The sequence below is a fragment of the Pan paniscus genome, chromosome 13 (assembly GCF_029289425.2).
Source record: "Pan paniscus chromosome 13, NHGRI_mPanPan1-v2.0_pri, whole genome shotgun sequence".
Classification (NCBI taxonomy): Eukaryota; Metazoa; Chordata; class Mammalia; order Primates; family Hominidae; genus Pan; species Pan paniscus.
Window position 1 is genome coordinate 77647885 of NC_073262.2, and position 21578 is coordinate 77669462.

At 40.3% G+C, this 21578-nt stretch overlaps 2 protein-coding genes across 2 annotated transcripts in view; one reads left to right on the plus strand and one right to left on the minus strand.

The window, feature by feature from the left end:
- Window positions 1–21578, minus strand: part of CHN1 (chimerin 1) — a 211193-nt gene that overhangs the window by 186253 nt on the left and 3362 nt on the right. The gene's annotated exons all lie outside the window — the stretch shown is intronic.
- On the plus strand, window positions 16839–19733 carry LOC129397284 (large ribosomal subunit protein eL19). Its single transcript, XM_055108793.2, has one exon. It carries the CDS (start codon window positions 19076–19078, stop codon window positions 19664–19666), a length of 591 nt encoding a protein of 196 aa, XP_054964768.1. The 5' UTR covers window positions 16839–19075; the 3' UTR covers window positions 19667–19733.

The following is a 21578-nucleotide window of genomic DNA, read 5'->3' on the forward strand; positions in this document are numbered from 1 at the left end:
CAAATATACAAGAGTAAAAAAGAAGCCTAATTTAATTAACACTGTGATTGGGTAGATTCCTGTTGTCCTTCATTACCATTCCACTTATTAAATTTCATTCATAATTAAAAATTACATAATATATTCCAACTACATCATCTTGTTTTTAAATAAAAAATAACAGTTACTTTAGAGCAATTACTAATACCCATTGTTCTAATAAATGTCCATATTTTAAGATGTCTAGAAATGAGACATATAGACTACAAGTCTCATAAATCATATTATTACTTTAAAAGTAAAGGCAAACATAGTGAATGCAGGCAGCCCTTTGTATTCTACAGATCCCAGTGTGTTTTACGGATCTTCAACAAAGGATTTTGGCTCCTATACCGGAAATGAACACTGTTTAAAATGTTAAATTGAAGCTCATCAATTTCAAGGAGTCTTGACTAAAGCTTCTAGAAATCTAAACTTTAGCATTTTAAGGGCATAAATATTTAGATGTTCCTTCTTAAATTTTGCTGCATTTCCATAAGTTAAGGAAAAACAGAGGAAACAAGTTGGCAAGTGCCATCTTGTGGACTCTCTGGAAAATGTTTTCACTCCATCAGTATAATTCCAAAAGCAAATCATTATAAATGTTCAATACAATATTCCCAATAATCAAACTGTTACTTTAATTTAAATTAAAAGGTTAATTTTCCAGGGTCCAAACATCCATAACTATAATAAACTGCAATTGTGGATTTGAGATAAGATTATTCTAAATCATGTGAAATATTTATAGCCAAACTGTCACACTGGATCCCTATATTATCTTCAGGAGTTATGCCACAGAGATATATTATGTAATGAAGCTTGAGAATCTGATATACCAAAGAAATTTAAAAAGCACCTACTCAGCAGAGAAGTTAGAATTACTCTCCTAATTTTATAATATAGCGAACACAGCTATAGAATACACCTTGCAAAAGAAAAGGGGGCCCTCCTACCGGGAAGTGAGGAGCCCCTCTGCCCGGCCAGCCGCCCCCTCCGGGAGGGAGGTGGGGGGGTCAGCCCCCCGCCGGGCCAGCCGCCCCGTCGGGGAAGTGAGGGGCGCCTCTGCCCGGCCGCCCCTACTGGGAAGTGAGGAGCCCCTCTGCCCGGCCAGCCGCCCTGTCCGGGAGGGAGGTGGGGGGTCAGCCCCCCGCCCGGCCAGCCACCCCGTCCGGGAGGGAGGTGGGGGGGGGTCAGCCCCCCGCCCGGCCAGCCGCCCCGTCCGGGAGGTGAGGGGCGCTTCTGCCCGGCCGCCCCTACTGGGAAGTGAGGAGCTCCTCTGCCCGGCCACCACCCCATCTGGGAGGTGTACTCAACAGCTCATTGAGAACGGGCCATGAAGACAATGGCGGTTTTGTGGAATAGAAAGCGGGGAAAGGTGGGGAAAAGATTGAGAAATCGGATGGTTGCTGTGTCTGTGTAGAAAGAGGTAGACATGGGAGACTTTTCATTTTGTTCTGTACTAAGAAAAATTCTTCTGCCTTGGGATCCTGTTGATCTGTGACCTTACCCCCAACCCTGTGCTCTCTGAAACATGTGCTGTATCCACTCAGGGTTGAATGGATTAAGGGCGGTGCAAGATGTGCTTTGTTAAACAGATGCTTGAAGGCAGCATGTTCGTTAAGAGTCATCACCACTCCTTAATCTCAAGTACCCAGGGATACAAACACTGCGGAAGGCCGCAGGGTCCTCTGCCTAGGAAAACCAGAGAACTTTGTTCACTTGTTTATCTGCTGACCTTCCCTCCACTATTGTCCTGTGACCCTGCCAAATCCCCCTCTGCGAGAAACACCCAAGAATGATCAATAAAAAAGAAAAAAAAAAAGAAAAGGGGGCCCTTTGTTTTTCATAAAATATAAACCAAAAAAGTTACCAAGAATTCTAAAATATAGTGGAACTAATGAATAGACACATCCATAGATCCACCATATGTGTATGCCTAATAACCAAAAGTTTACAGATTAAGAGTTAAGATACATAGTATGTAAAGACGAAAACAAACACAAGACTAATACGAAAGAAAATACCCCAGAGTCACAATGTCCATGATTCTCTTTAGACTTTAGAAATACAGCCGACCCTTAAACAACATGGGTTTGAACCACGTGGTTCTACTTATAAACAGATTTTCTTGCGCTTCTGTTACCCTTAAGACAGTAAGACCAACCAACCCCTCCTCTTCTTCAGTCTACTCAACATGAAGACAACAAAGATGAAGACATTTACAACGATCCACATATTTTCAATAAATATCTTTTCCTTATGATTTTTTGTTTGTTTGCTTGTTTTGAGATGGAGTCTCACTCTGTTGCCCAGGCTGGAGTGCAATGGCGCGATCTGGGCTCAGTGCAACCTCTGCCTCCTGGGTTCAAGCGATCCTCCTGCCTCAGCCTCCCGAGTAGCTGGGACTACAGGCGCCCACCACCACGCCCGGCTAATTTTTTGTATTTTTAGTAGAGACAGGGTTTCACTGTGTTAGCCAGGATGGCCTCCATCTCCTGACCTCATGGTCTGCCTGCCTCGGCCTCCCAAAGTGCTGGGATTACAGGCATGAGCCACCACGCCCAGCCGATTTTATTATTTTGTTAATAACATTTTTTCTCCAGCTTACTTTATTGTAAGAATACAGTATACAATACATATAACACAAAATATGTGTTAATCAATTGTTTATGTTATTGGTAAGGTTTCCAGTAACCAGTGGGTTATTAGTAAAGTTTTGGGGAAGTCAAATACGTGGATTTTTGACAGACTAGGCGGGGCAGGGGGCAGGGGATATCTGCCCTCCTAAGCATCATGTTCAAGGGTCAACTCTAGTATGGTTTTATTATTTCACATAGCATGAAAGAGGAAATATTAACATTCTAGATTTACATGGCACTGCCATATACATAGAAACTCAAATTATATTACGGCCTCTTGGTCATAATACTCTTTTTTCTTTTTTTTTTTTTTTTAATTTGAGACAGAGTATAGCTCTGTCACCCAGGCTGGAGTACAGTGGCGCCATCTCGGCTCACTGCAACCTCCACCTCCCAGGTTCAAGTGATTCTCCTGCCTCAGCCTCCCGAGTAGCTGGGATAACAAGCGCCCGCCACCACTAATTTTTGTATTTTTGTATTAGCCCGCCACCAGCTAATTTTTGTATTTGTAGTACAGATGGGGTTTCACTGTATTGGCCAGGATAATCTTGAACTCCTGATCTCATGATCGACCTGCCTCGGCTTCCTAAAGTGCTGGGATAATAAGCATGAGCCACCGCGCTTGGCAGGTTATAATATTCTTTTACAGAGGTAAGTAAGGAGAAACTGCTTTTATTTCACTTTTTAGGTTGAAGGGAGACAGATTTTAATAACTGTTGGGACTACATATTTAGATGATGGCAATTTTATATAGATGTGTTGTCTTCTTAGACCTGGTTATTGACAGTCAGTTTTACCTTATCCAGGATGAGGGAGAGGGAGATGTGAGTTTTAACTATGGTGAGGATGGTCTAAACTGAGAAAGACCAAAAAAAAACCTCCAAAATTTTCACATGCTAAAGAACAGTAACATGCCAGTACATAATGAGACTTTCCAAGTATGAGTAAAATTGGGCCATAAAAAGTGACAACAGCCAGGCGCGGTGGCTCACGCCTGTAATCCCAGCACTTTGGGAGGCCGAGGTGGGTGGATCACGAGGTGAGGAGATCGAGACCATCCTGGTTAACACGGTGAAACCCCGTCTCTACTAAAAATACAAAAAAAATTAGCCGGGCGTGGTGGCGGGCACCTGTAGTCCCAGCTACTCAGGAGGCTGAGGAGGAGAATGGCGTGAACCTGGGAGGCGGAGCTTGCAGTGAGCCAAGATTGTGCCACTGCACTCCAGCCTGGGCGACAGAGCCAGTCTCTGTCTCAAAAAAAAAAAAAAAAGTGACAACAAACAAGCGTAGGTGAAAGGCATGTTTGATAAATATGTAGTCCTCCTTGAACAATGAGAATATGTCCCTATTCAAAAGGTACAATTAACATGGGAGAAAGCACAAAATATATTGTCAACAATTTTGTCCAGACCCTGCCAATATCTCAACTGTAGAAATCTTCAACTCACTCTCTTCCCTATCTCTCCCCTCAATTCAACTAAGCCATCATCTTTAGGATCATCTTCTCCTCCCTAGCTGCCTCATCAAAGATTCGTACCAGGTCAGTCAAGGTTCCCACTTCCACAATATTGAGTTTACAAGTGAAAAGTCATCAACTAGTGGCACGGAGTCACTTTGCTGAGCATTTTCTTTGGCCTATGCAGTGCTTTTTTAAAGGCCCAAATTACCAACATTTAAAATCAGGAAATTCCTCAGCATTCCCTATTGTCTAGTACCTGTCTGCCCACTGTAAACATCTGAATTGTGGCCCTGGTTTATATTTTTCTTCCTTCTAACTTCCCTAATTTTTTCTTCAGGGTTCTTTTTCCCGGTATTATTATTATTATTTTTTTTTTGCATGGACACAGGTGGCATCCAACATCATGTCCTATGACATCATGGAATAATAACTACTTGAGGATTTTTCACCAATGCTCTTCTTAAATGGTGCTTAATCCCAAATCTGCTACTGGTTGATGATGTAGCAACACCTAGGTTTATACAGTATTCACCTTTTTAAATTTATGTTTTGAAATGTAAAACTTTGAGAGGGTTTTCTGCTTTGTCTACCTCTGCATGGTAGATCTGAGGAGATTTGTGTTATAGTTGACATTTTCTTTCTGGGAAAAAAAAAAAGACCAAATACTTGGGAAAAAATAGGTGAACATTTTGGCCAAGTCTAAGTTGGCATAAGATTTGATGGCATTTTTAATTGTCTACAACTTCCCAACTCTGTTTCAATAAAATTAGCACAGAGTGTACCGTTTTGCAAATATTGCTAATATTTTTTTCTTAGTGCTTTATTAGTGATTACTTATAACAATATATTTAGTTGCCTTGAGACAATATGACAGATAATATTCTATGGCAGCTTTCTCAGCAGCTATGAATCTTCTTATAATATGGCAGTGGAAAATAAAATGAGCCTATAAAACTCATCACTGGTTTGAGCTCTTTAGAAAAGAGACAGCATGTAAAGTGTTAATAAATACAGTATGAAATATACCAGTTCATCTCAGCTTAATATCTCAGCATTAACAATAAATTATTTTTATAATTTGAAAGAAGGTGTATATTGCTGTAATTTAGGGAAATAGATTTGAAAGAACACAAGGGTTTAAAGTATTAGACTTTATTTCAGTTCACATTACCATTTCTGTCTGCATTCAAATCGTAAGTCAGAAAAAGTACTGTTCAATGGTATTTATTATTAAAAGCTGCTGCATTTTTTCAAAAATAGTAGTGAAATTAATCTATTATAAAGTCTTCATCTCTCAATCTGCTAAAAGTCCTATGAACTATGTAGTTTAACTGTATTACCATAAACCTGTTTAAATTTTAAAATAAAAGATAAACAAGGCCAGGCATGGTGGCTCACACCTGTAATCCCAGCATTTAGGGAGGCTGAGGTGGGCAGATCACAAGGTCAGGAGTTCGAGACCAGCCTGGCCAACATGGTGAAACCCCGTCTCCACTAAAAATACAAAAATTAGCCAGGTGTGGTGGCGGGCGCCTGTAATCCCAGCTACTCGGGAGGCTGAGACAGGAGAATGGCTTGAAACCAGAAGGCGGAGGTTGCAGTGAGCTGAGATGGCACCACCACATTCCAGCCTGGGCAACAAGAGCGAAACTCCAACTCAAAAAAAAAAAAAAAAAAAAAAAGATAAATACGTCAACTTTTAAAAACTGTGCCTTGCCACCTAATAATTATGACAGCTGAAAACACACAGTAAGCAACATATTAAAGTTGCATATTAGGCCTGGCATGGTGGATCACACCTGTAATCCTGGAGCTTTGAAGAATTACACTTTGAAGGTTCCTCCTAAGGTGGGAGGAGTGCTTGAGCCCAGAACTTCGAGACCAGCCTGGGCAACACAGGGAGACCCTGTCTCTACAGATTATTTAAAAATTAGCTGGGCATGGTGGCACGCACCTGTGGTCTCAGCTACTTGGGAGGCTGAGGTGGGAGGATCGCCTGAGCCCAGGAGGTCAAGGCTGCGGTGAGCAGTGATCACACCACCACACTGCAGCCTGGGAAACACAGTGAAACCCTGTCTCAAAAAAAAAAAAAAAGTTGCATGTTTATCTTAAATGTACTCTTACCAATAAAAAAAACTATTTTGGGACAGATCTTTTACAAATTATCTAATATTAATGTAAATAACATACATCAATTTTCCTTCTTCCCCTGGTACAAACAGATAAGACCTGAAAACACTGGACTTTTTCTATTAAGATTTTGATCAACCTTTAACTAAAAATTATTTCAAAAAAAAAGTTTAAAAATTGTCATATGCCTCTAAAGATCAATTATTATACTTGAATAAAGGTAAAAGAAGAAGTTTTGATTAGAAGAGTGACATGAGAAGGCATCTTGAGCTGAATAAGGTCTCATCCGAATGAGTAAGTTCTGGGATCTGTGTGTTCGATCACTGCTCTTTCCTTCCCATTGCTCCTGACATTGGCAGACTTGGTGTGTGTGGGGTGTGTGTGTGTGGTGTGTCTGTGTGTGTGTGTGTGAGAGAGAGAGAGAGCGCGCGAGCGCAAGAGCAAGAGTGCGAGGTCACGGGGGGGGGGCGGGGAAGACGGAGAGGGAGGGAGAAGAGAGGAACAAATAAACACTAAAAGAGAAAGCAAGAGCTCCTCTGTCTGGAGAGACCTAGGAACAGCAGATCTTCCCCTACCCACTCCAATCCCCACCAACCTGTCCCGCCCCTGCAAGAAAGGGGCTTGTGGCTCTCCAGAGAACTGCAGAGCCATGTGTCTGGAAAATTCAGGATGACAAGCCTTTAAGTATTCTGCAAGTGTCCCTACTGTATAGCGATGTCTGTTGCCCCCTTTCTTTTTACCACTGTATTATTAATCCATCTTGTTCCTTTTCTTGTTCTTTTGAAATAATCTATCCTTTTAACTTCAACTAAAAAAAATGAACCGACATGCCCAGAGAAGCATTTCTCTTCCCAGGAATATATAATAACTTTAAAATATCTGGTCAACTTTTTTTTTTTTTTTTTGAGACGGAGTCTCGCTCTGTCGCCCAGGCTGGAGTGCAGTGGCGCGATCTCGGCTCACTGCAAGCTCCGCCTCCCGGGTTCACGCCATTCTCCTGCCTCAGCCTCCCGAGTAGCTGGGACTACAGGCGCCCGCTACCACGCCCGGCTAATTTTTTTTTGTATTTTTAGTAGAGACGGGGTTTCACCGTGTTAGCCGGGATGGTCTCGATCTCCTGACCTCGTGATCCGCCCGCCTCGGCCTCCCAAAGTGCTGGGATTACAGGCGTGAGCCACCGCACCCGGCCCTGGTCAACTTTTAAACATTATGATAAAAGAAACATGAATTGCATTTTCATGGCTCTCATCTTTAATTACATATGCTGTACACATATATAATGACATCTTTATAACATCCAAATTTGAGATACAAATCTCAGAATAGTAATAAATACCATCCAAAGACTTAATAGGCAAAATCATCTTATAGGAACAAATTACAGGAGTAGTAAAGTCAATTTCATCAAAACATTTTTTTCAGAATTAAATATTATAATAAGCAATAAGTGAAATGTCATATAAACCACTGACTGCATCTTTTAAAAGGGTCATGGTTTAATATATTGCATTCTATAAAACAATCATTAGGGTGAGCTTTTTGGTCTACTACTTAGTGACATCTATTCAGCAACCTTCAAAACACAAGCTAGTTTTTAAGTGGAGGACTAATATGTAAACGTCCTATGAACTTGGCTAACCCACCAGGGTCTGAAAGGGAGACCTGAACAAAGAAAGGCTTCCCTTCACCAATTCCTTGCTAACAGCCTAGGAAAGTCTGAAAGAAGAGAGAACAGCTCTCAGAGCAGAAGAACCCATCATTTTTCCTACCTTTAGCATGGTCCCCCCAGAAGGTTTCTGTTTCCAGTTGACTACCGGACACATGACAACATTAAAGGGGCCAGAAAATCAACCTGGATTATAACAAGCCCTGTGTTTATAGATACTGTTTAGTGTCCCTTCTCCTCTGGTTTGAAAGTTAAAAGAAGGATAAAGAGGTTTTTATAAAATATAACAGTATAAATGTAACTGTAATTTCACAGGAAACTTTTGGGAAAAGATAAGCTAGCAAAAGGAACCAATTCCAGAGTAAGTGATATACCTGCCCTTGACATGAAACAATACTGCAGGAATACATGTATTTTTTCTGTTAAAGCCTGAAAATAAGATAATTAGTTAACAAAAACAATATATAAGAGATCTGGAAATGTTAACTGTTGATAACTTGATTAAAGTATTATAAAGCAATAGAATAACTTTAAAAATGCTTTATATTTCTACCCTGGAAATTGTTAAGCTACAGGAATACCATGGTTTAGGGGAGCTATTTTATTCATTTAACAAATATTTTCAAGTACCTGCTATGTGTGAAGCACTGTGCTAAGTTTAAGCACTGCGAGGAATACAGAAATGAAAAAGAAATGAATCTTACTTTAGAGAAACTGTCAGTCTAGAAAAGATGACAAAAATAAGATACATAACTATTACGAAGAAATGCATTCACAAATGTCATGAGAGATTCACAGAAAAAATGATACAGAATTCAGAACATGAAGGGACTCCTTCTGATGGGTGACAGAGGGCAGAGGAAGAGGTTGCAGAACTGAAAGGAAAGGCAGAGCCACAGAAAGAAAGAAGTATGAAAGCCATGCAAAGACCAATCTGCAAGTTAGCAGCTGGTTGGGTATCAGAGGCAAAGAAAGAGAGGATGGAAGAATAAACACAAAGAACATGGTGCAGGAACATGTGGCGTCTGAAGTGTCTATAGGAAATCCAGATAGAGCTGTGGAGTGTATGGAAGGGCAGGCTGGAGACAGATAAAAGACTTGGGAATCATTCACACGGTGTTCACTGTTGAAACCTACATGCTTCCAAAAGAGAAAAGAAGGTCAGTTCTTGAAAAGCACTGACATAGAGGGGATCAAACAGAACAAACTGAAGCATAGGAAAGGGAGGAAAAGGAATAGCGGCAGAAAACAATGTCTCAAAAGACGAGAGAAAAAAGTTTTAAGAAGAAAGATGTAATCAAAAACATCAAATAGTGCAGAAAGAACAAATATTCAAACAAGCCACTGGATACTGGCTCCTAATGGATAAAGCACTTCCAGTTGATCAGAAGCAAATATAAGATGACACTTGTGACAAGATGCTCTCCTTGACCAAACTTTAGTCAGGCTTCTCCTAGGCCCTCTTCTCAACCAGGCCTCCACCTTGGCCCACGCCCCACCAGGCCTGCATAGCCCAGTTTAACCAAGAAGCCTGCTAAGTCAGTTGAGAGAGAATCCCTCTACTTTTGATATCTAATCACTTTTTTTTTTTTTTTAAGAGACAGAGTCTGACTCTGTCACCCAGGCTGGAGTGCTCACCGAAGCCTGGGCTCTAACACCTGGGCTCAAGCAATCCTCCAGCCTCAGCCTCCCCAAATAGCTGGAACTACAGGTGTGTGCCACCATGCCAGCTATTTTTTTATTTTTTGTAAAGATGAGAGTCTCACTACATTGCTCAGGCTGCTCTTGAATTCCTGGCCTCAAGCAATCCTTCAGCTTCAGCCTCCCAAACTGCTGCGATTACAGGCATGAGCCACCACACCTGGCTCCAATCACTTGCTAGCTAATGGAATTCCTCAATCCCCTACCCTTGTTATATGATCACACTGACATGCCCTCAGTAAGAATCCTGTTATGTCAGTTTAGCAATAATTCCCCCACCCTTGATGTCTCCTCTTAGTAACTGTCCATCCACCACCCCCACAACCTGCTTCATGGTTATAAATTCCTGCTTGTTCATGTTATATTCGGAATTGAGTCCAATCTCTCTCCCCTATCACAATAGTCTGGACACCTATCATGATTATCTTAAATACAATCTTCTTTGCTGCTTTAACAAGCGTTAGAATAAGTTTTTCTTTAACAGTTGTCAATCTCTCCTTTTTCACTAGAGATGAATGACATTCACAAACACCTAAAAACTAATTATTATCTGTGGCACCGTGGCTGGGAAGAGATGAAAACAGACATGTAGAAAGTGGAAGGGGAGCACACAGAGACTTCTCTTTCAATAAGTCCTTGGTAATGGGAGGAGCACCAAAAAAACACATGACAGTGCTTGAGAGGGTACCAAAACTAAAAAAAAAAAAAAAAAAAAAGAAAAAGGCTTTACCATATGGAATGGCAAATCACGGCTACAATCAGAGGGAAACAACCCAAGGGAGAGGAAGAACCTAATGACACAAGACAGAGAAAAACAAATTCCCATGATTATTGTTTCAATCTTCTTGCACTGAATCTTTTTGTAAATTGCCTCAAATTCTTCCTAGAAAAACAAGAGGCATTAATAAATAACAGAAATAAAAGGTTTTTTAACCCATTTAAAAATGTTAATGTTTAAACTGCTGTTTATATCTGCTCTTCTCACAACCATCTGAAAACTAATAGGAAGGTTCCTGTAGCAGACAAATTAATGAAAGATTATGTTGTTTTTATTTTCAGACCTCGAAAAGGTTAAATTAGCCATTTTCATACTGAATTCCTATTCAGTTTGATTATGTTCCCTACTGTGAGGGTAAAACATGAACAAACCAAGCTAATTTATGTACATTCCCTTTGTACCACTGAAATGAAAATGAACAATAGTTTAATGAAGTGGAATTTGTTATCTAATTATGCCAAATAATTTAGAAACATCTGCTGGTGGTTAGTAATATTAGAGTTAAACCTCACAGAATTTGATCCAGAGAGATTTCTATTTTATTCGAGCTTTTGTGAGCTTACAGTTGGGGAATCCATATTAGAATATAGAACCAAGGGATGACAGAATGACACATTTACTAAATTTTTTTAAATGCACAGAAAATGACGAAAGGAAAACAGGGAGTCCATGTCATATGGATCTGGGCCTTACAGTCAACTCCCAAATTTAATAAATACAGTAGACTCCATAACATCCAACATTTATTGAGTAGCTGGTATGCAGCAGACACTGTGGCGGTTGTTAAATAAACAAAGAAAAAAACCTATAGCTTTCCCATTAGGGAACTTCATCCAATGGGGAGACACGAGACTATAAACTATTACGTCACCACACAATAAGTGCTAGGGCAGAGATGGGTAGTATAGGGCACTCTGGATGCAGAAAAGGGGTAACTCACAAAGGAAGGCCAGGTAGAAGAGACGATTATTCAAGCTGAGTTTTGCAAGATGTGTAGAGGTGAGGGCAAAGAAGGGATAGGGACATGATGGTGCCAAAGGCTCATTAAGTAAAATTTTTTCTGGAAAGTAGCCCAGCATGGCTGAAGCACAGTCTCTAAGTGGGAGACAGTGAGAGATGAAGTCAGACAGGTCAAGGGTCCTATCTTGATAGTCTTATATACAAGCTAGGGAATTTGGACTTAATGGTGACAAGGAACCACTGGACGATTTTAAGGAGGGAAGTAAATTGTAAACTAACCAATTTCTAAGAGGCAGGTTTAAGTTTCCGATTACAGACTCTCATATAATAAGCAAGGAAAATGTGAAATAATAAAGGAAGAAAAAACATAAAAGTAAATGTTTAAATTGATTGAAGGTTATTCACAAGGTACATATATACAGTGACAGTATTGTTATATGTTTATTCTTTCTTTCTTCATTTATTTGCTTAGATTGAGTACCTATTATGTGCCAAACATTGAGTTTACAGTCCTTGATAAATTTTAAGCGTTATGAGGGCAGGGATGTAACTGATTACAGAAATCCTTATCCAAGGTTTCACTTTTCATGGTTTCAATTACGCACAGTCAACTGCAATCTGAAAAAATTAAATGAACTCCAGAAAATAAGCAATTCACAAGTTTTTAAGTTGCATGCTATTCTGAGCAGCATGATGAAATCTTACACTACACAGCTCCATCCCACCAAGCAGCGGTCCCCAACCTTTTTGGCACCAGTGACTGGTTCTGGTTTCATGGAAGACAATTTTTCCATGGACAGTGGGGGGATGGGGGCATGCAAAGGGAATGTTTTGGGATGCAACTGCTCCACCCCAGATCAACAGGCATTAGATTGTCATAAGGAGTGTGCAACCTAGATCCCTCACATGAGCAGTTCACAATAGGGTTCACGCTCCCATGAGAATCTAATGCCATTGCTGATCTGACAGGGGGTGGAGCGCAGGTGGTAATGCTCACTTGTCTGCTGCTCACCTGCTGTGTGGCCCAGTTCCTAAAAGGCCACCCACCAGCACAAGTCCATGGCTTGGGGGTTGGGGACCCCTGCTGCCAAGAATGTAATTCCTTTGTCCAGCATATCCATGCTGTAGACACTACCTTGTAAGTCACTTAGTAGCCACTTAAAGTGCTTGTAAGTCACTTAGTAGCCATTTTAGCAGTATCACAGTGCTTATGTTCAAATAACCCTTATTTTACTTAACAGTGGCCCCAAAGTACAAGAGTAGCAATGCTGGCATACTATTATAATTGTTCTATTTTATTATTAGTTACTGTTAATCTCTTACTGTACCTAATTTATAAATTAAAATTTTACCATCGCTATGTTTGTATAAGAAAAAACATAGTAGATAATAGGGTTCTGTAGTATCCAGTTTCAGGCATCCACTGAGGCTCTTGGAATGTATCCACTGAGGATAAGGGGAGACTACTGTATAGTCTGGGTTACCTCCCAAAGGAGAAGCAAACATTGCCTGTTGAACAGGGTATTGTTTACATTTTCAGAGAGTAACAGAAAATGTCATAGTGGCCAGCACTATCACAGAAACCTACTTGATCTTCACTGTAAGCCCCCTGAACCAGGTCTGCAATGGCACATGGCACTTATTCAGCCACACACACAAAGTAGAAATATTACAAAACCACTTTTTCAAGTGGGTCAACAGACTTGTTAAATGGAGAAATTGTTCTGGTATCTTCAATCTTTGTTAATATTTACAATAACGATATAGGTGACAATATTAGCTACTATGTATCTTCAACCACTATACTAAGAACCTTATAAAATAATCTCATTTATTCCTGCACAGATGGGATAAGGGAACAGCCCCTGATTACCTGTAAAGAAATTGACACTAGAACATATAGCTGATCCTTGGCAGAGAAAGGAGTAAACATAGCTCCCTTACCACCAAATCTAAGCTCTTTCCACTACACTACATGCTATGAAAGTACCGTCCTCCATGACATCCCATCTCACTCAGTAAAATCTCAAGTCCTTACCAGGCCATGGGGGATACACCCCAGTACTCTCTATCCCCCAGCTGCCCTCTCTCCTCTCTCTCCTCAACTCCTCCAGCTTTCCCCTTGCTGACTCCACTCCAGCCATGCTGGCCCTTCTGTTCCTCAAAACTGCCCAGCACATCCTTGCTTCAAAGCCTGCTCCATGAGGCAATTTCCCCATTTCATATGATGGGTTTCTCACTTCCTTCAAGTCTGCTCAAAATTCACCTGTCTGTGAGGCCTACCCCCTCTCCCCCGACATTGTGAGACAGGTAACCCCTTACCCCTCACTCTCCTCTATTTTTCTTCAAAGCATTTGCCACCTGGCACATTATACATGTTTTATTGTCTGTCTCCCTCCACTGCAAATATAAATTCCTTGATGGCAGGAACAAATACATACTTCGCACATATTAGGCACTCACTAAATATTCATCAGATAGATGGGTAAACAAATCACAAAATAGGAAAGGCCTCAAAGCTACTCCTTGGCAAAATGATAGAACAGTACTCATCTAGTTTCTACACCCTTCTCTCACTTAACGGTATCATCCATTCCTTCCCCAGACCTCGAACGTCCTCTGCTTTTTCACACACTTTTGCTTATGACATCACCTCTTACAAGCCTTCTTAGTAAAGCCCCACCCTCTAAAACTTCTACTTTCTTTTCTCTTACAGTATAATTGCCTCAATCAAAATGCCTGTCCTATGTTTTTACTACTTTAAGACTGTTCATCCATAAGCTGAAATAATCTTTTCATGCTAAAAGAATGTACTTATCTATGTTCAGCATGTAATTCCTCATAGGTAACATGCTAAAAATCATGTTTAATAGTGTAAATTTCACTTACATGGGAGGTCTGCAGGAAAAAATATTTCAGTCAAACAGATGTTTCCATTTTCCTCAAGTGGACATCCACACCACTCACCTGCTGCCTGTCAAACCTAGCACCAACTACTTCAAAACCTAAAATCATCTTTAACAGAGTAACTTCACAGCCATTAAAGAACAGAAAACAATGGCAAAGTTCTATATAAAAGATACAAAAGGCCAGGTGTGGTGGCTCACGTCTGTAATCCCAGCACTTTGGGAGACCGAGGCGGGAGGATCATGAGGTCAGGAGTTCGAGACCAGCCTGGCCAACAAAAATTAGCCGGGTGTGGTAGTCCCAGCTACTTGGGAGGCTGATGCAGGAGAATCGCTCAAATCCGGGAGGCAGAGGTTGCAGTGAGCTGAGACCATGCCATTGCACTCCAGCCTGGGTGACAGAGTAAGACTCTGTCTCGGGGGCAAAAAAAAAAAAAAAAAGATACAAGATAGGGCCGGGCACAGTGGTCCATGTCTATAATCCCAGCACTTTGGGGGGCCGAGATGGGTGGATCACTTGAGGTCAGGAGTTCAAGACCAGCCTGGCCAACATGGCGAAACCCCGTCTCTACTAAATACGCAAAAATTAGCCAGGCATTGTGGCACATGCCTATGGTCCCAGCTACTCAGAAGGCTGAGGCAGGAGAATTGCTTGAACCTGGGAGGTGGAGGTTGCAGTGATCTGAGATTGCGCCACTGCACTGTAGCCTGGGTGACAGAGTGAGACTCTTGTCTCAAAAAAAAAAAAGATACGAGATTTAAAAAAAAAAAAACATACTTTAAGAGCTGAAGATATGACAGAAATGGGAAAAATCAGGAAGAATTTGCAGTTTAAAAAGCCTCAAAGACTCATTCAGTTTTGAAATGTCAAGTCTGTGGTCACAAAAATCTATTCAAGGAGAGATATGTCTGACATATCCTTGTGCTTGCCTTACTCCACGGAACATATGCAATCCAAAGGAATCGAAAGGTCAGAGTCAGAGTGGAAAGAGAAAGGAACCACTTTCAGTGCTGCTGGATAAAAAACAATGAGGTGGCTCTATGCCAGGCCACTGAGCAGCTGGTGACATGCTGGCCTGACTCATCTTCCCTTCTCCCACATTCTCTCAACTGTGGGTATTGGCTCTTTCCAAGAAGTGCTTACTTTTCTAAATTTAAAACAGGTAGGAACATTTTTACCTATCAATTTTTAATTTTATTTTTTGTTCTTTGAGGAAGAAAAGTAAAAAAAATCTAAAAATGTAAAAAGCTCTTAAAGGTTCTTGGATATAAAACCATTCTTTTCTTCTATCTAATCTTTGTTTTTAAAGCTCAGGTGGTTCTTTAAATTAATATATACTGACATAAATTCCCATACCATAAAACTCACCCGTTCAAAGTGTACAATGTAGTGGTTTTTAGTGTATTCACAAAGTATCTATTCTTTTAAAAATAAGCAGCCAAATTAGGAATGTATATTTATAACTTTATTTTGTCAGGCTTTTTTTTCTATTCAATATGACTTTTCAATGTAAATATGGTCATACTGTATCCTGTTTCCTTAGTTTTGTCCTATCCTATTTTTAAGGATAGTAGGATTATATTAATCAAAAAAAATCAAAGTTCATAGAAATTATTTTCTATGTAAGAATAACTAATGGCTGGTAATTTGGTTACAAGGCCAGGCTCAAGGACTTGTCTTGAATTGAGTTTGCACAGAAAGTTCTGTGATTTCATTTAGTTTACATATTTCAGATAAATAAAGTCTTCTAAAGATGCTGTAATTGATGCTTTCTATAAGACTGAGAAAACATCAATTGCCCATAGCAAAGGACCTCATCTTTATCAGAGGGACTTGGAGAAATGCTACACCCTCACCAGCCCCAGCAAGGTACTCTTTGTCATGGCTGCTCTCAAGATAGTAAATTCCTAGGTTAAAACAATCTTATGAAAAACCTATAACTTATTATACTAATGTCATTCCTTTAAAACTATTATTATAACATATAAAGCATGACCAAACAGTATTTTTCTGCCTCACTATTTTATGATTGCTTTAAATTAGTATAAAACATGTATTCTCAATGAGTTGAGGAGATGGAGAGTTGGGGTAAAAAAAAGTACTGTATTTATGTTATGCAGAAAGCAGATATATCTACAGTACATAAACAGATACATAGTGTATCTCTGGTATTAAATTTTCATGGGGAGAACAATTAGAAAACAGGCCTAAAAGGCCAGGAGAGGGAGGATTTTTTAAAAGGTTGAGAAAAAGTAATCTAAAAGAACCTAAAATCTTTATTGACAAATATGTCAAATTTGTATAATTATACATATGACTGTCTTCTATGTTCAAAAATTAGGCTGCTTATAGGATGGTTACCTGCAGAGACAGATGTGACTCAAAAGACTGCAGCGCCAACATTCCTCTACAGTGTACACAGATGGTGACTATCAGAGTTATAACAACTATAATTATTTTATTGTTCTTACATAGTACCAGCTCTCCACACATTAAAAGACAAACTTTAAAGCTAAAATATTAGAACCACAGGCATGCATCACCACACCTGGCTAATTTTTTTTTTTTTTTTGAGATGGAGTCTCACTCTGTTGCCCAGGCTAGAGTGCAGTGGTGTGATCTCAGCTCACTGCAACCTCTACCTCTTGGGGTTCAAGCGATTCTCCTGCTTCAGCCTCCAGAGTAGCTGGGACTACAAGCATGTGCCACCATGCCAGGCTAATTTTTGTATTTTTAGTAGAGACATGGTTTTGCTACGTTAACCATGGTCTTGAACTCCCGACCTCAAGTGATCACCCACCTTAGCCTCTCAAAGTACTGAGATTACAGGCATGAGCCACCACACCTGGCCTGATTTTTTTTGTTTGTTTGTTTTGAGACAAAATCTCGCTCTGTCTCCCAGGCTGGAGTGCAGTGGCACAATCTCAGCTCACTGTAACCTCTACCTCCTGGGTTCATGGGATTCTCCTGTGTCAGCCTCCCAAGTAGCTGGGACTACAGACACCTGCCACCACACTTGGCTAATATTTGTATTTTTAGTAAAGGTGGGGATTCACCATGTTGGCCAGGCTGGTCTCGAACTCCTGACCTCAAATGATCCACCCACCTCGGCCTCCCAAAATGCTGGTATTACAGGCATGAACCACCGCACCCAGGCTTTATTATTATTATTATTTTCTGTAGAGATGGTATCTCCCTGTGTTGTTCAGGCTGGTCTCAAACTCCTGAGCTCAAGTGATCCTCCAGCCTAGGCCCCCCAAAGTGCCAGGAGGCATGGGCCACCCATTACAGATGTGAGCCACCATGCCCAGCTGGGTTTTCTTATTTTTACTTTTAGAGACAGGGTCTTGCTGTGTTGTCCAGACTGGAGTGCAGTGGCTATTCACAGGCACAATCATAGTGCAACTACAGTCTTGAACTTCTGAACTCAAGCAGTTCTCTTGCCTCAACCTCCTGAGTAGCAGGGACTACAGGCACATTGCCACCATGTCTGACTAAAATATTAAGTTTTGACACCAGTACAAGAAGGAACATGGACAAAAATTTAAAAAAGGATGATGATTTAAATGACAGCTGAAAAGAATATATTCTGAAAAAGGCAGATGAGCTCACACCACTGGGCCAGCCTCTTGTACTCTTTGGACAACTGAAAAATAAAAATGTCAGCAGAGAGTATAGTCAAGTGGGAACTTCCTATAAAATTAGCTTTCAGTCAAATATGAAAATGTTCAATTGATTTGTCTTTTTAAAAATACATTTTAATTTCAGGACATTCCTATGGGAAATCAGAAAATTTCCTAACTACATCACAAAGAATATGCCATTGCTATTTAATTGCTCCAAAAGACGTCCATGGGTAGGTGTGTCAGGTTAGTGACAGATGCTGAATAAAGTGAGATGATGAAAAGGTTTCCATGGCAGAAGGGTCTGAGGAAAGATGGTACAAAATTATAGCAAAATCATAAGCATTATTAGAAGTGATCTATGGTAGTAAGATGGTGACTAAATGGTAACAAGAATAAGGGGCAAGGAGGGTGAGCAGCAACGCCAGAGGTGACTCTACCCAGATAGAGGACCATTATTCAAGGTTCAGCCAGCCCAGCTGATGGTAACTGAGTTCCCAATCGCATCAATTGGTCTGGGCTATAAACCACAGCCCCATTAAGCTATAAATGACAGAGATTCCTGCCAAGGCAAGAGCTGGCAGAATGCTTATTCACCCAGCTCTGCCAACTAAGGCTCTATTGGTGTGGCCAATCAGGACATTTTGTCAGGTACACCAGCCACAAATTCCCATATTCAAGGATCTGAGACTTTCCTTTTATCCCAGTAATTACTAGAAAACATGTGCTCTCTACTAAGGAAGTTCTCACAAAGCCTATACGGAATTAGTTAATAGTTAAGTGCCACTCACTATACGGAATTAGGTAATTAGTGAATTAGGTGCATTCGCTATAGTTCTAGAAAAGACTCTGGAGTGCCACTAGAGGACCATGTCTCTTGTATGCTGTGACAGATGTTTGCTGAAAAAATGAGCAAGGTGAGTGAGCAGAGTCTGTAATACATTTGGATAATTTTTGAAATTGGGGGATTTAAAAACTATATCGAAGCTGATAATGAGATGTGAGTTCATTTGAAAGGAGAAGAAAAATGGGTGCAAATTCTTAAGCTTTCAAAAATGCACATTTTCAATTCCCAAATGAGACTGTAAAATCTTTCAAGATTGGGGTCTGGTTCTTCTATCCCAAAATAAAACTAATATGCATTAAAAATATCATGTTAAGCTCTTTCCTTTCGCTGCTGCGGCCGCAGCCATGAGTATGCTCAGGCTTCAGAAGAGGCTCGCCTCTAGTGTCCTCCGCTGTGGTAAGAAGAAGGTCTGGTTAGACCCCAATGAGACCAATGAAATCGCTAATGCCAACTCCCGTCAGCAGATCCGGAAGCTCATCAAAGATGGGCTGATCATCCGCAAGCCTGTGACGGTCCATTCCCGGGCTCGATGCCGGAAAAACACCTTGGCCCGCCGGAAGGGCAGGCACATGGGCATAGGTAAGCGGAAGGGTACAGCCAATGCCCGAATGCCAGAGAAGGTCACATGGATGAGGAGAATGAGGATTTTGCGCCGGCTGCTCAGAAGATACCGTGAATCTAAGAAGATCGATCGCCACATGTATCACAGCCTGTACCTGAAGGTGAAGGGGAATGTGTTCAAAAACAAGCGGATTCTCATGGAACACATCCACAAGCTGAAGGCAGACAAGGCCCGCAAGAAGCTCCTGGCTGACCAGGCTGAGGCCCGCAGGTCTAAGACCAAGGAAGCACGCAAGCGCCGTGAAGAGCGCCTCCAGGCCAAGAAGGAGGAGATCATCAAGACTTTATCCAAGGAGGAAGAGACCAAGAAATAAAACCTCCCACTTTGTCTGTACATACTGGCCTCTGTGATGACAAAGATCAGCCATTAAAATAAAACAAGCCTTAAAAAAAAAAAAAAAAAAAAAAAAAAAAAAAAAAAAAAAATATATCATGTTAAGCAGCAAAGGTGATTAACAGTGAGGATGAGAGATAAAACAGTCTTAACTATTCACCTTAATTTAACAAGTATTCGAGTTCCTATAATATACTTAACAGGTGAAAAAAATTAAATGTATGCAAATACAAAATCAGGTAATGTTAGAGGCTCCACTTTTTAAAACTAAGTCACCAACTCCCTATAAAAAGAACATTTCTTAAATTTATAAAAAGCCTGAATGGAAAGAAAATGTAAAACACAAAGCAAATAACTAGTCTCGACTCTACTGCTGGACTGCACTAACTAATCAACCAAGATACAAAAGACAGGGCCCTGGCAGTCGTTACTCTGGGGAGCCTCAGGTATAAACTCTGCTGAGCTCTGACAAATCCTGTTCATCTGGTTAGGTCCCTGCCTCTAACTCTTTTCACTACTATCTCACAGAACTTTATTGCTCCATTGCTCTTCTGTTCTAAGTTGGTCATTAAGAGTAAATATGAAGGGACATGAGGCACTTCTGACTAAGACCAACTAGTTAAAGGTAGTAAAATCTAAAATAAAATCCATTTCTTCTAACCCTTGGGTACATCTCTCAACATACACAAAAAGCTATTTTGTATTGGGCGAGTTTGACCCAATCTCCTAGCATTATATCTTGAATACAACAGTTCTCAAACTTGAGTGAGCATAAGAATCACAAAGGGAGTCACTTTAAAATCCCCTTCCCCCATGTCTTTGGGCAAAAGAATCTACATTTTTAATAGACATCCCAGATGACTGATGAGTGGTGTACAACCACTTTTAAAAACAGCTGCTGCTCTATCACTACTTAACAAATAGCCTCTGCACTCAAGAGTGCTTTGTTTTATAACACAGAAACGTTCACACTGTAACAAACTGGATTTTGTGAAGTGAATTCTATTTTCCCATAAGTAGACTTTAAAATTTTAAAGATACATTATTCATTTTGAAGGCTGGGAGTGATTTCTTATACTTTCTTCTATAGGCCACATTCCATGCTTTTCCCTTCCTCATCTTCACCACAGTGGTTAAAGATTTAGAATTTAGAAATCCTTTTAAAAGAGCATTTTTCACCCCAATTTATCTTTTTTATTCGTCAGGAATGCGAGTATTTGAAAAGTTGACTTGTAAACCTTACTTCTGAAACCACACCTTGAAAATGCCAAATATCTCTTTAGGAAAGAAAATGTTTGTACCAAAAAGGTCCACATTTAAGGAAAATGCTGCTATTAAATAATGCTTAGATACAAGGTACTGAGAAACAGCGAGAATTTTATTATTTTTCAGAAAAAGAAGACACTTTTTTAAAGTACCTATGGAGGATCATCACCAAGTAAGAAATGGCACTTCTAGTAATGCACTTGGGCACAGTAAACACAGTCCCAGACTGAAGCCTGGTGAAGTGAATTCTAGGCTCAGTTTTGCCACAAAAGAGCCATGTGACTTTGGGAAACAACCTCTCTGGGTCTAAGTTTAATTTATAAAATAAGATAGTTAAATAAAAGTAACACTTTGATTCTAGCAGCTTAATTCACTGGGAAGTATTTACCTCAAAAAGCATTTGAGGTATGTAACACCTCTAACGTGTTTGATCAAATGACATAATTAAAACTGAACTGGAAACTTGATATTGTGAATAACTTACTTAGGCTGTTCTCGTAGCTATCAATTACATATCATTGTACTTTGCTTCTTCAAAAAAGCTGAATACTTTGAACGTCTAAATGTTCATATATTGAGTTTTCTTAAAGTCAGGTACGTATGTACCATAGTCCAGTTTTGTAAAA

Excerpts from the sequence above, each read along its gene's own strand:
- LOC129397284 (XM_055108793.2), top strand. The coding sequence starts at position 19,076 with ATGAGTATGCTCAGGCTTCAGAAGAGGCTCGCCTCTAGTGTCCTCCGC.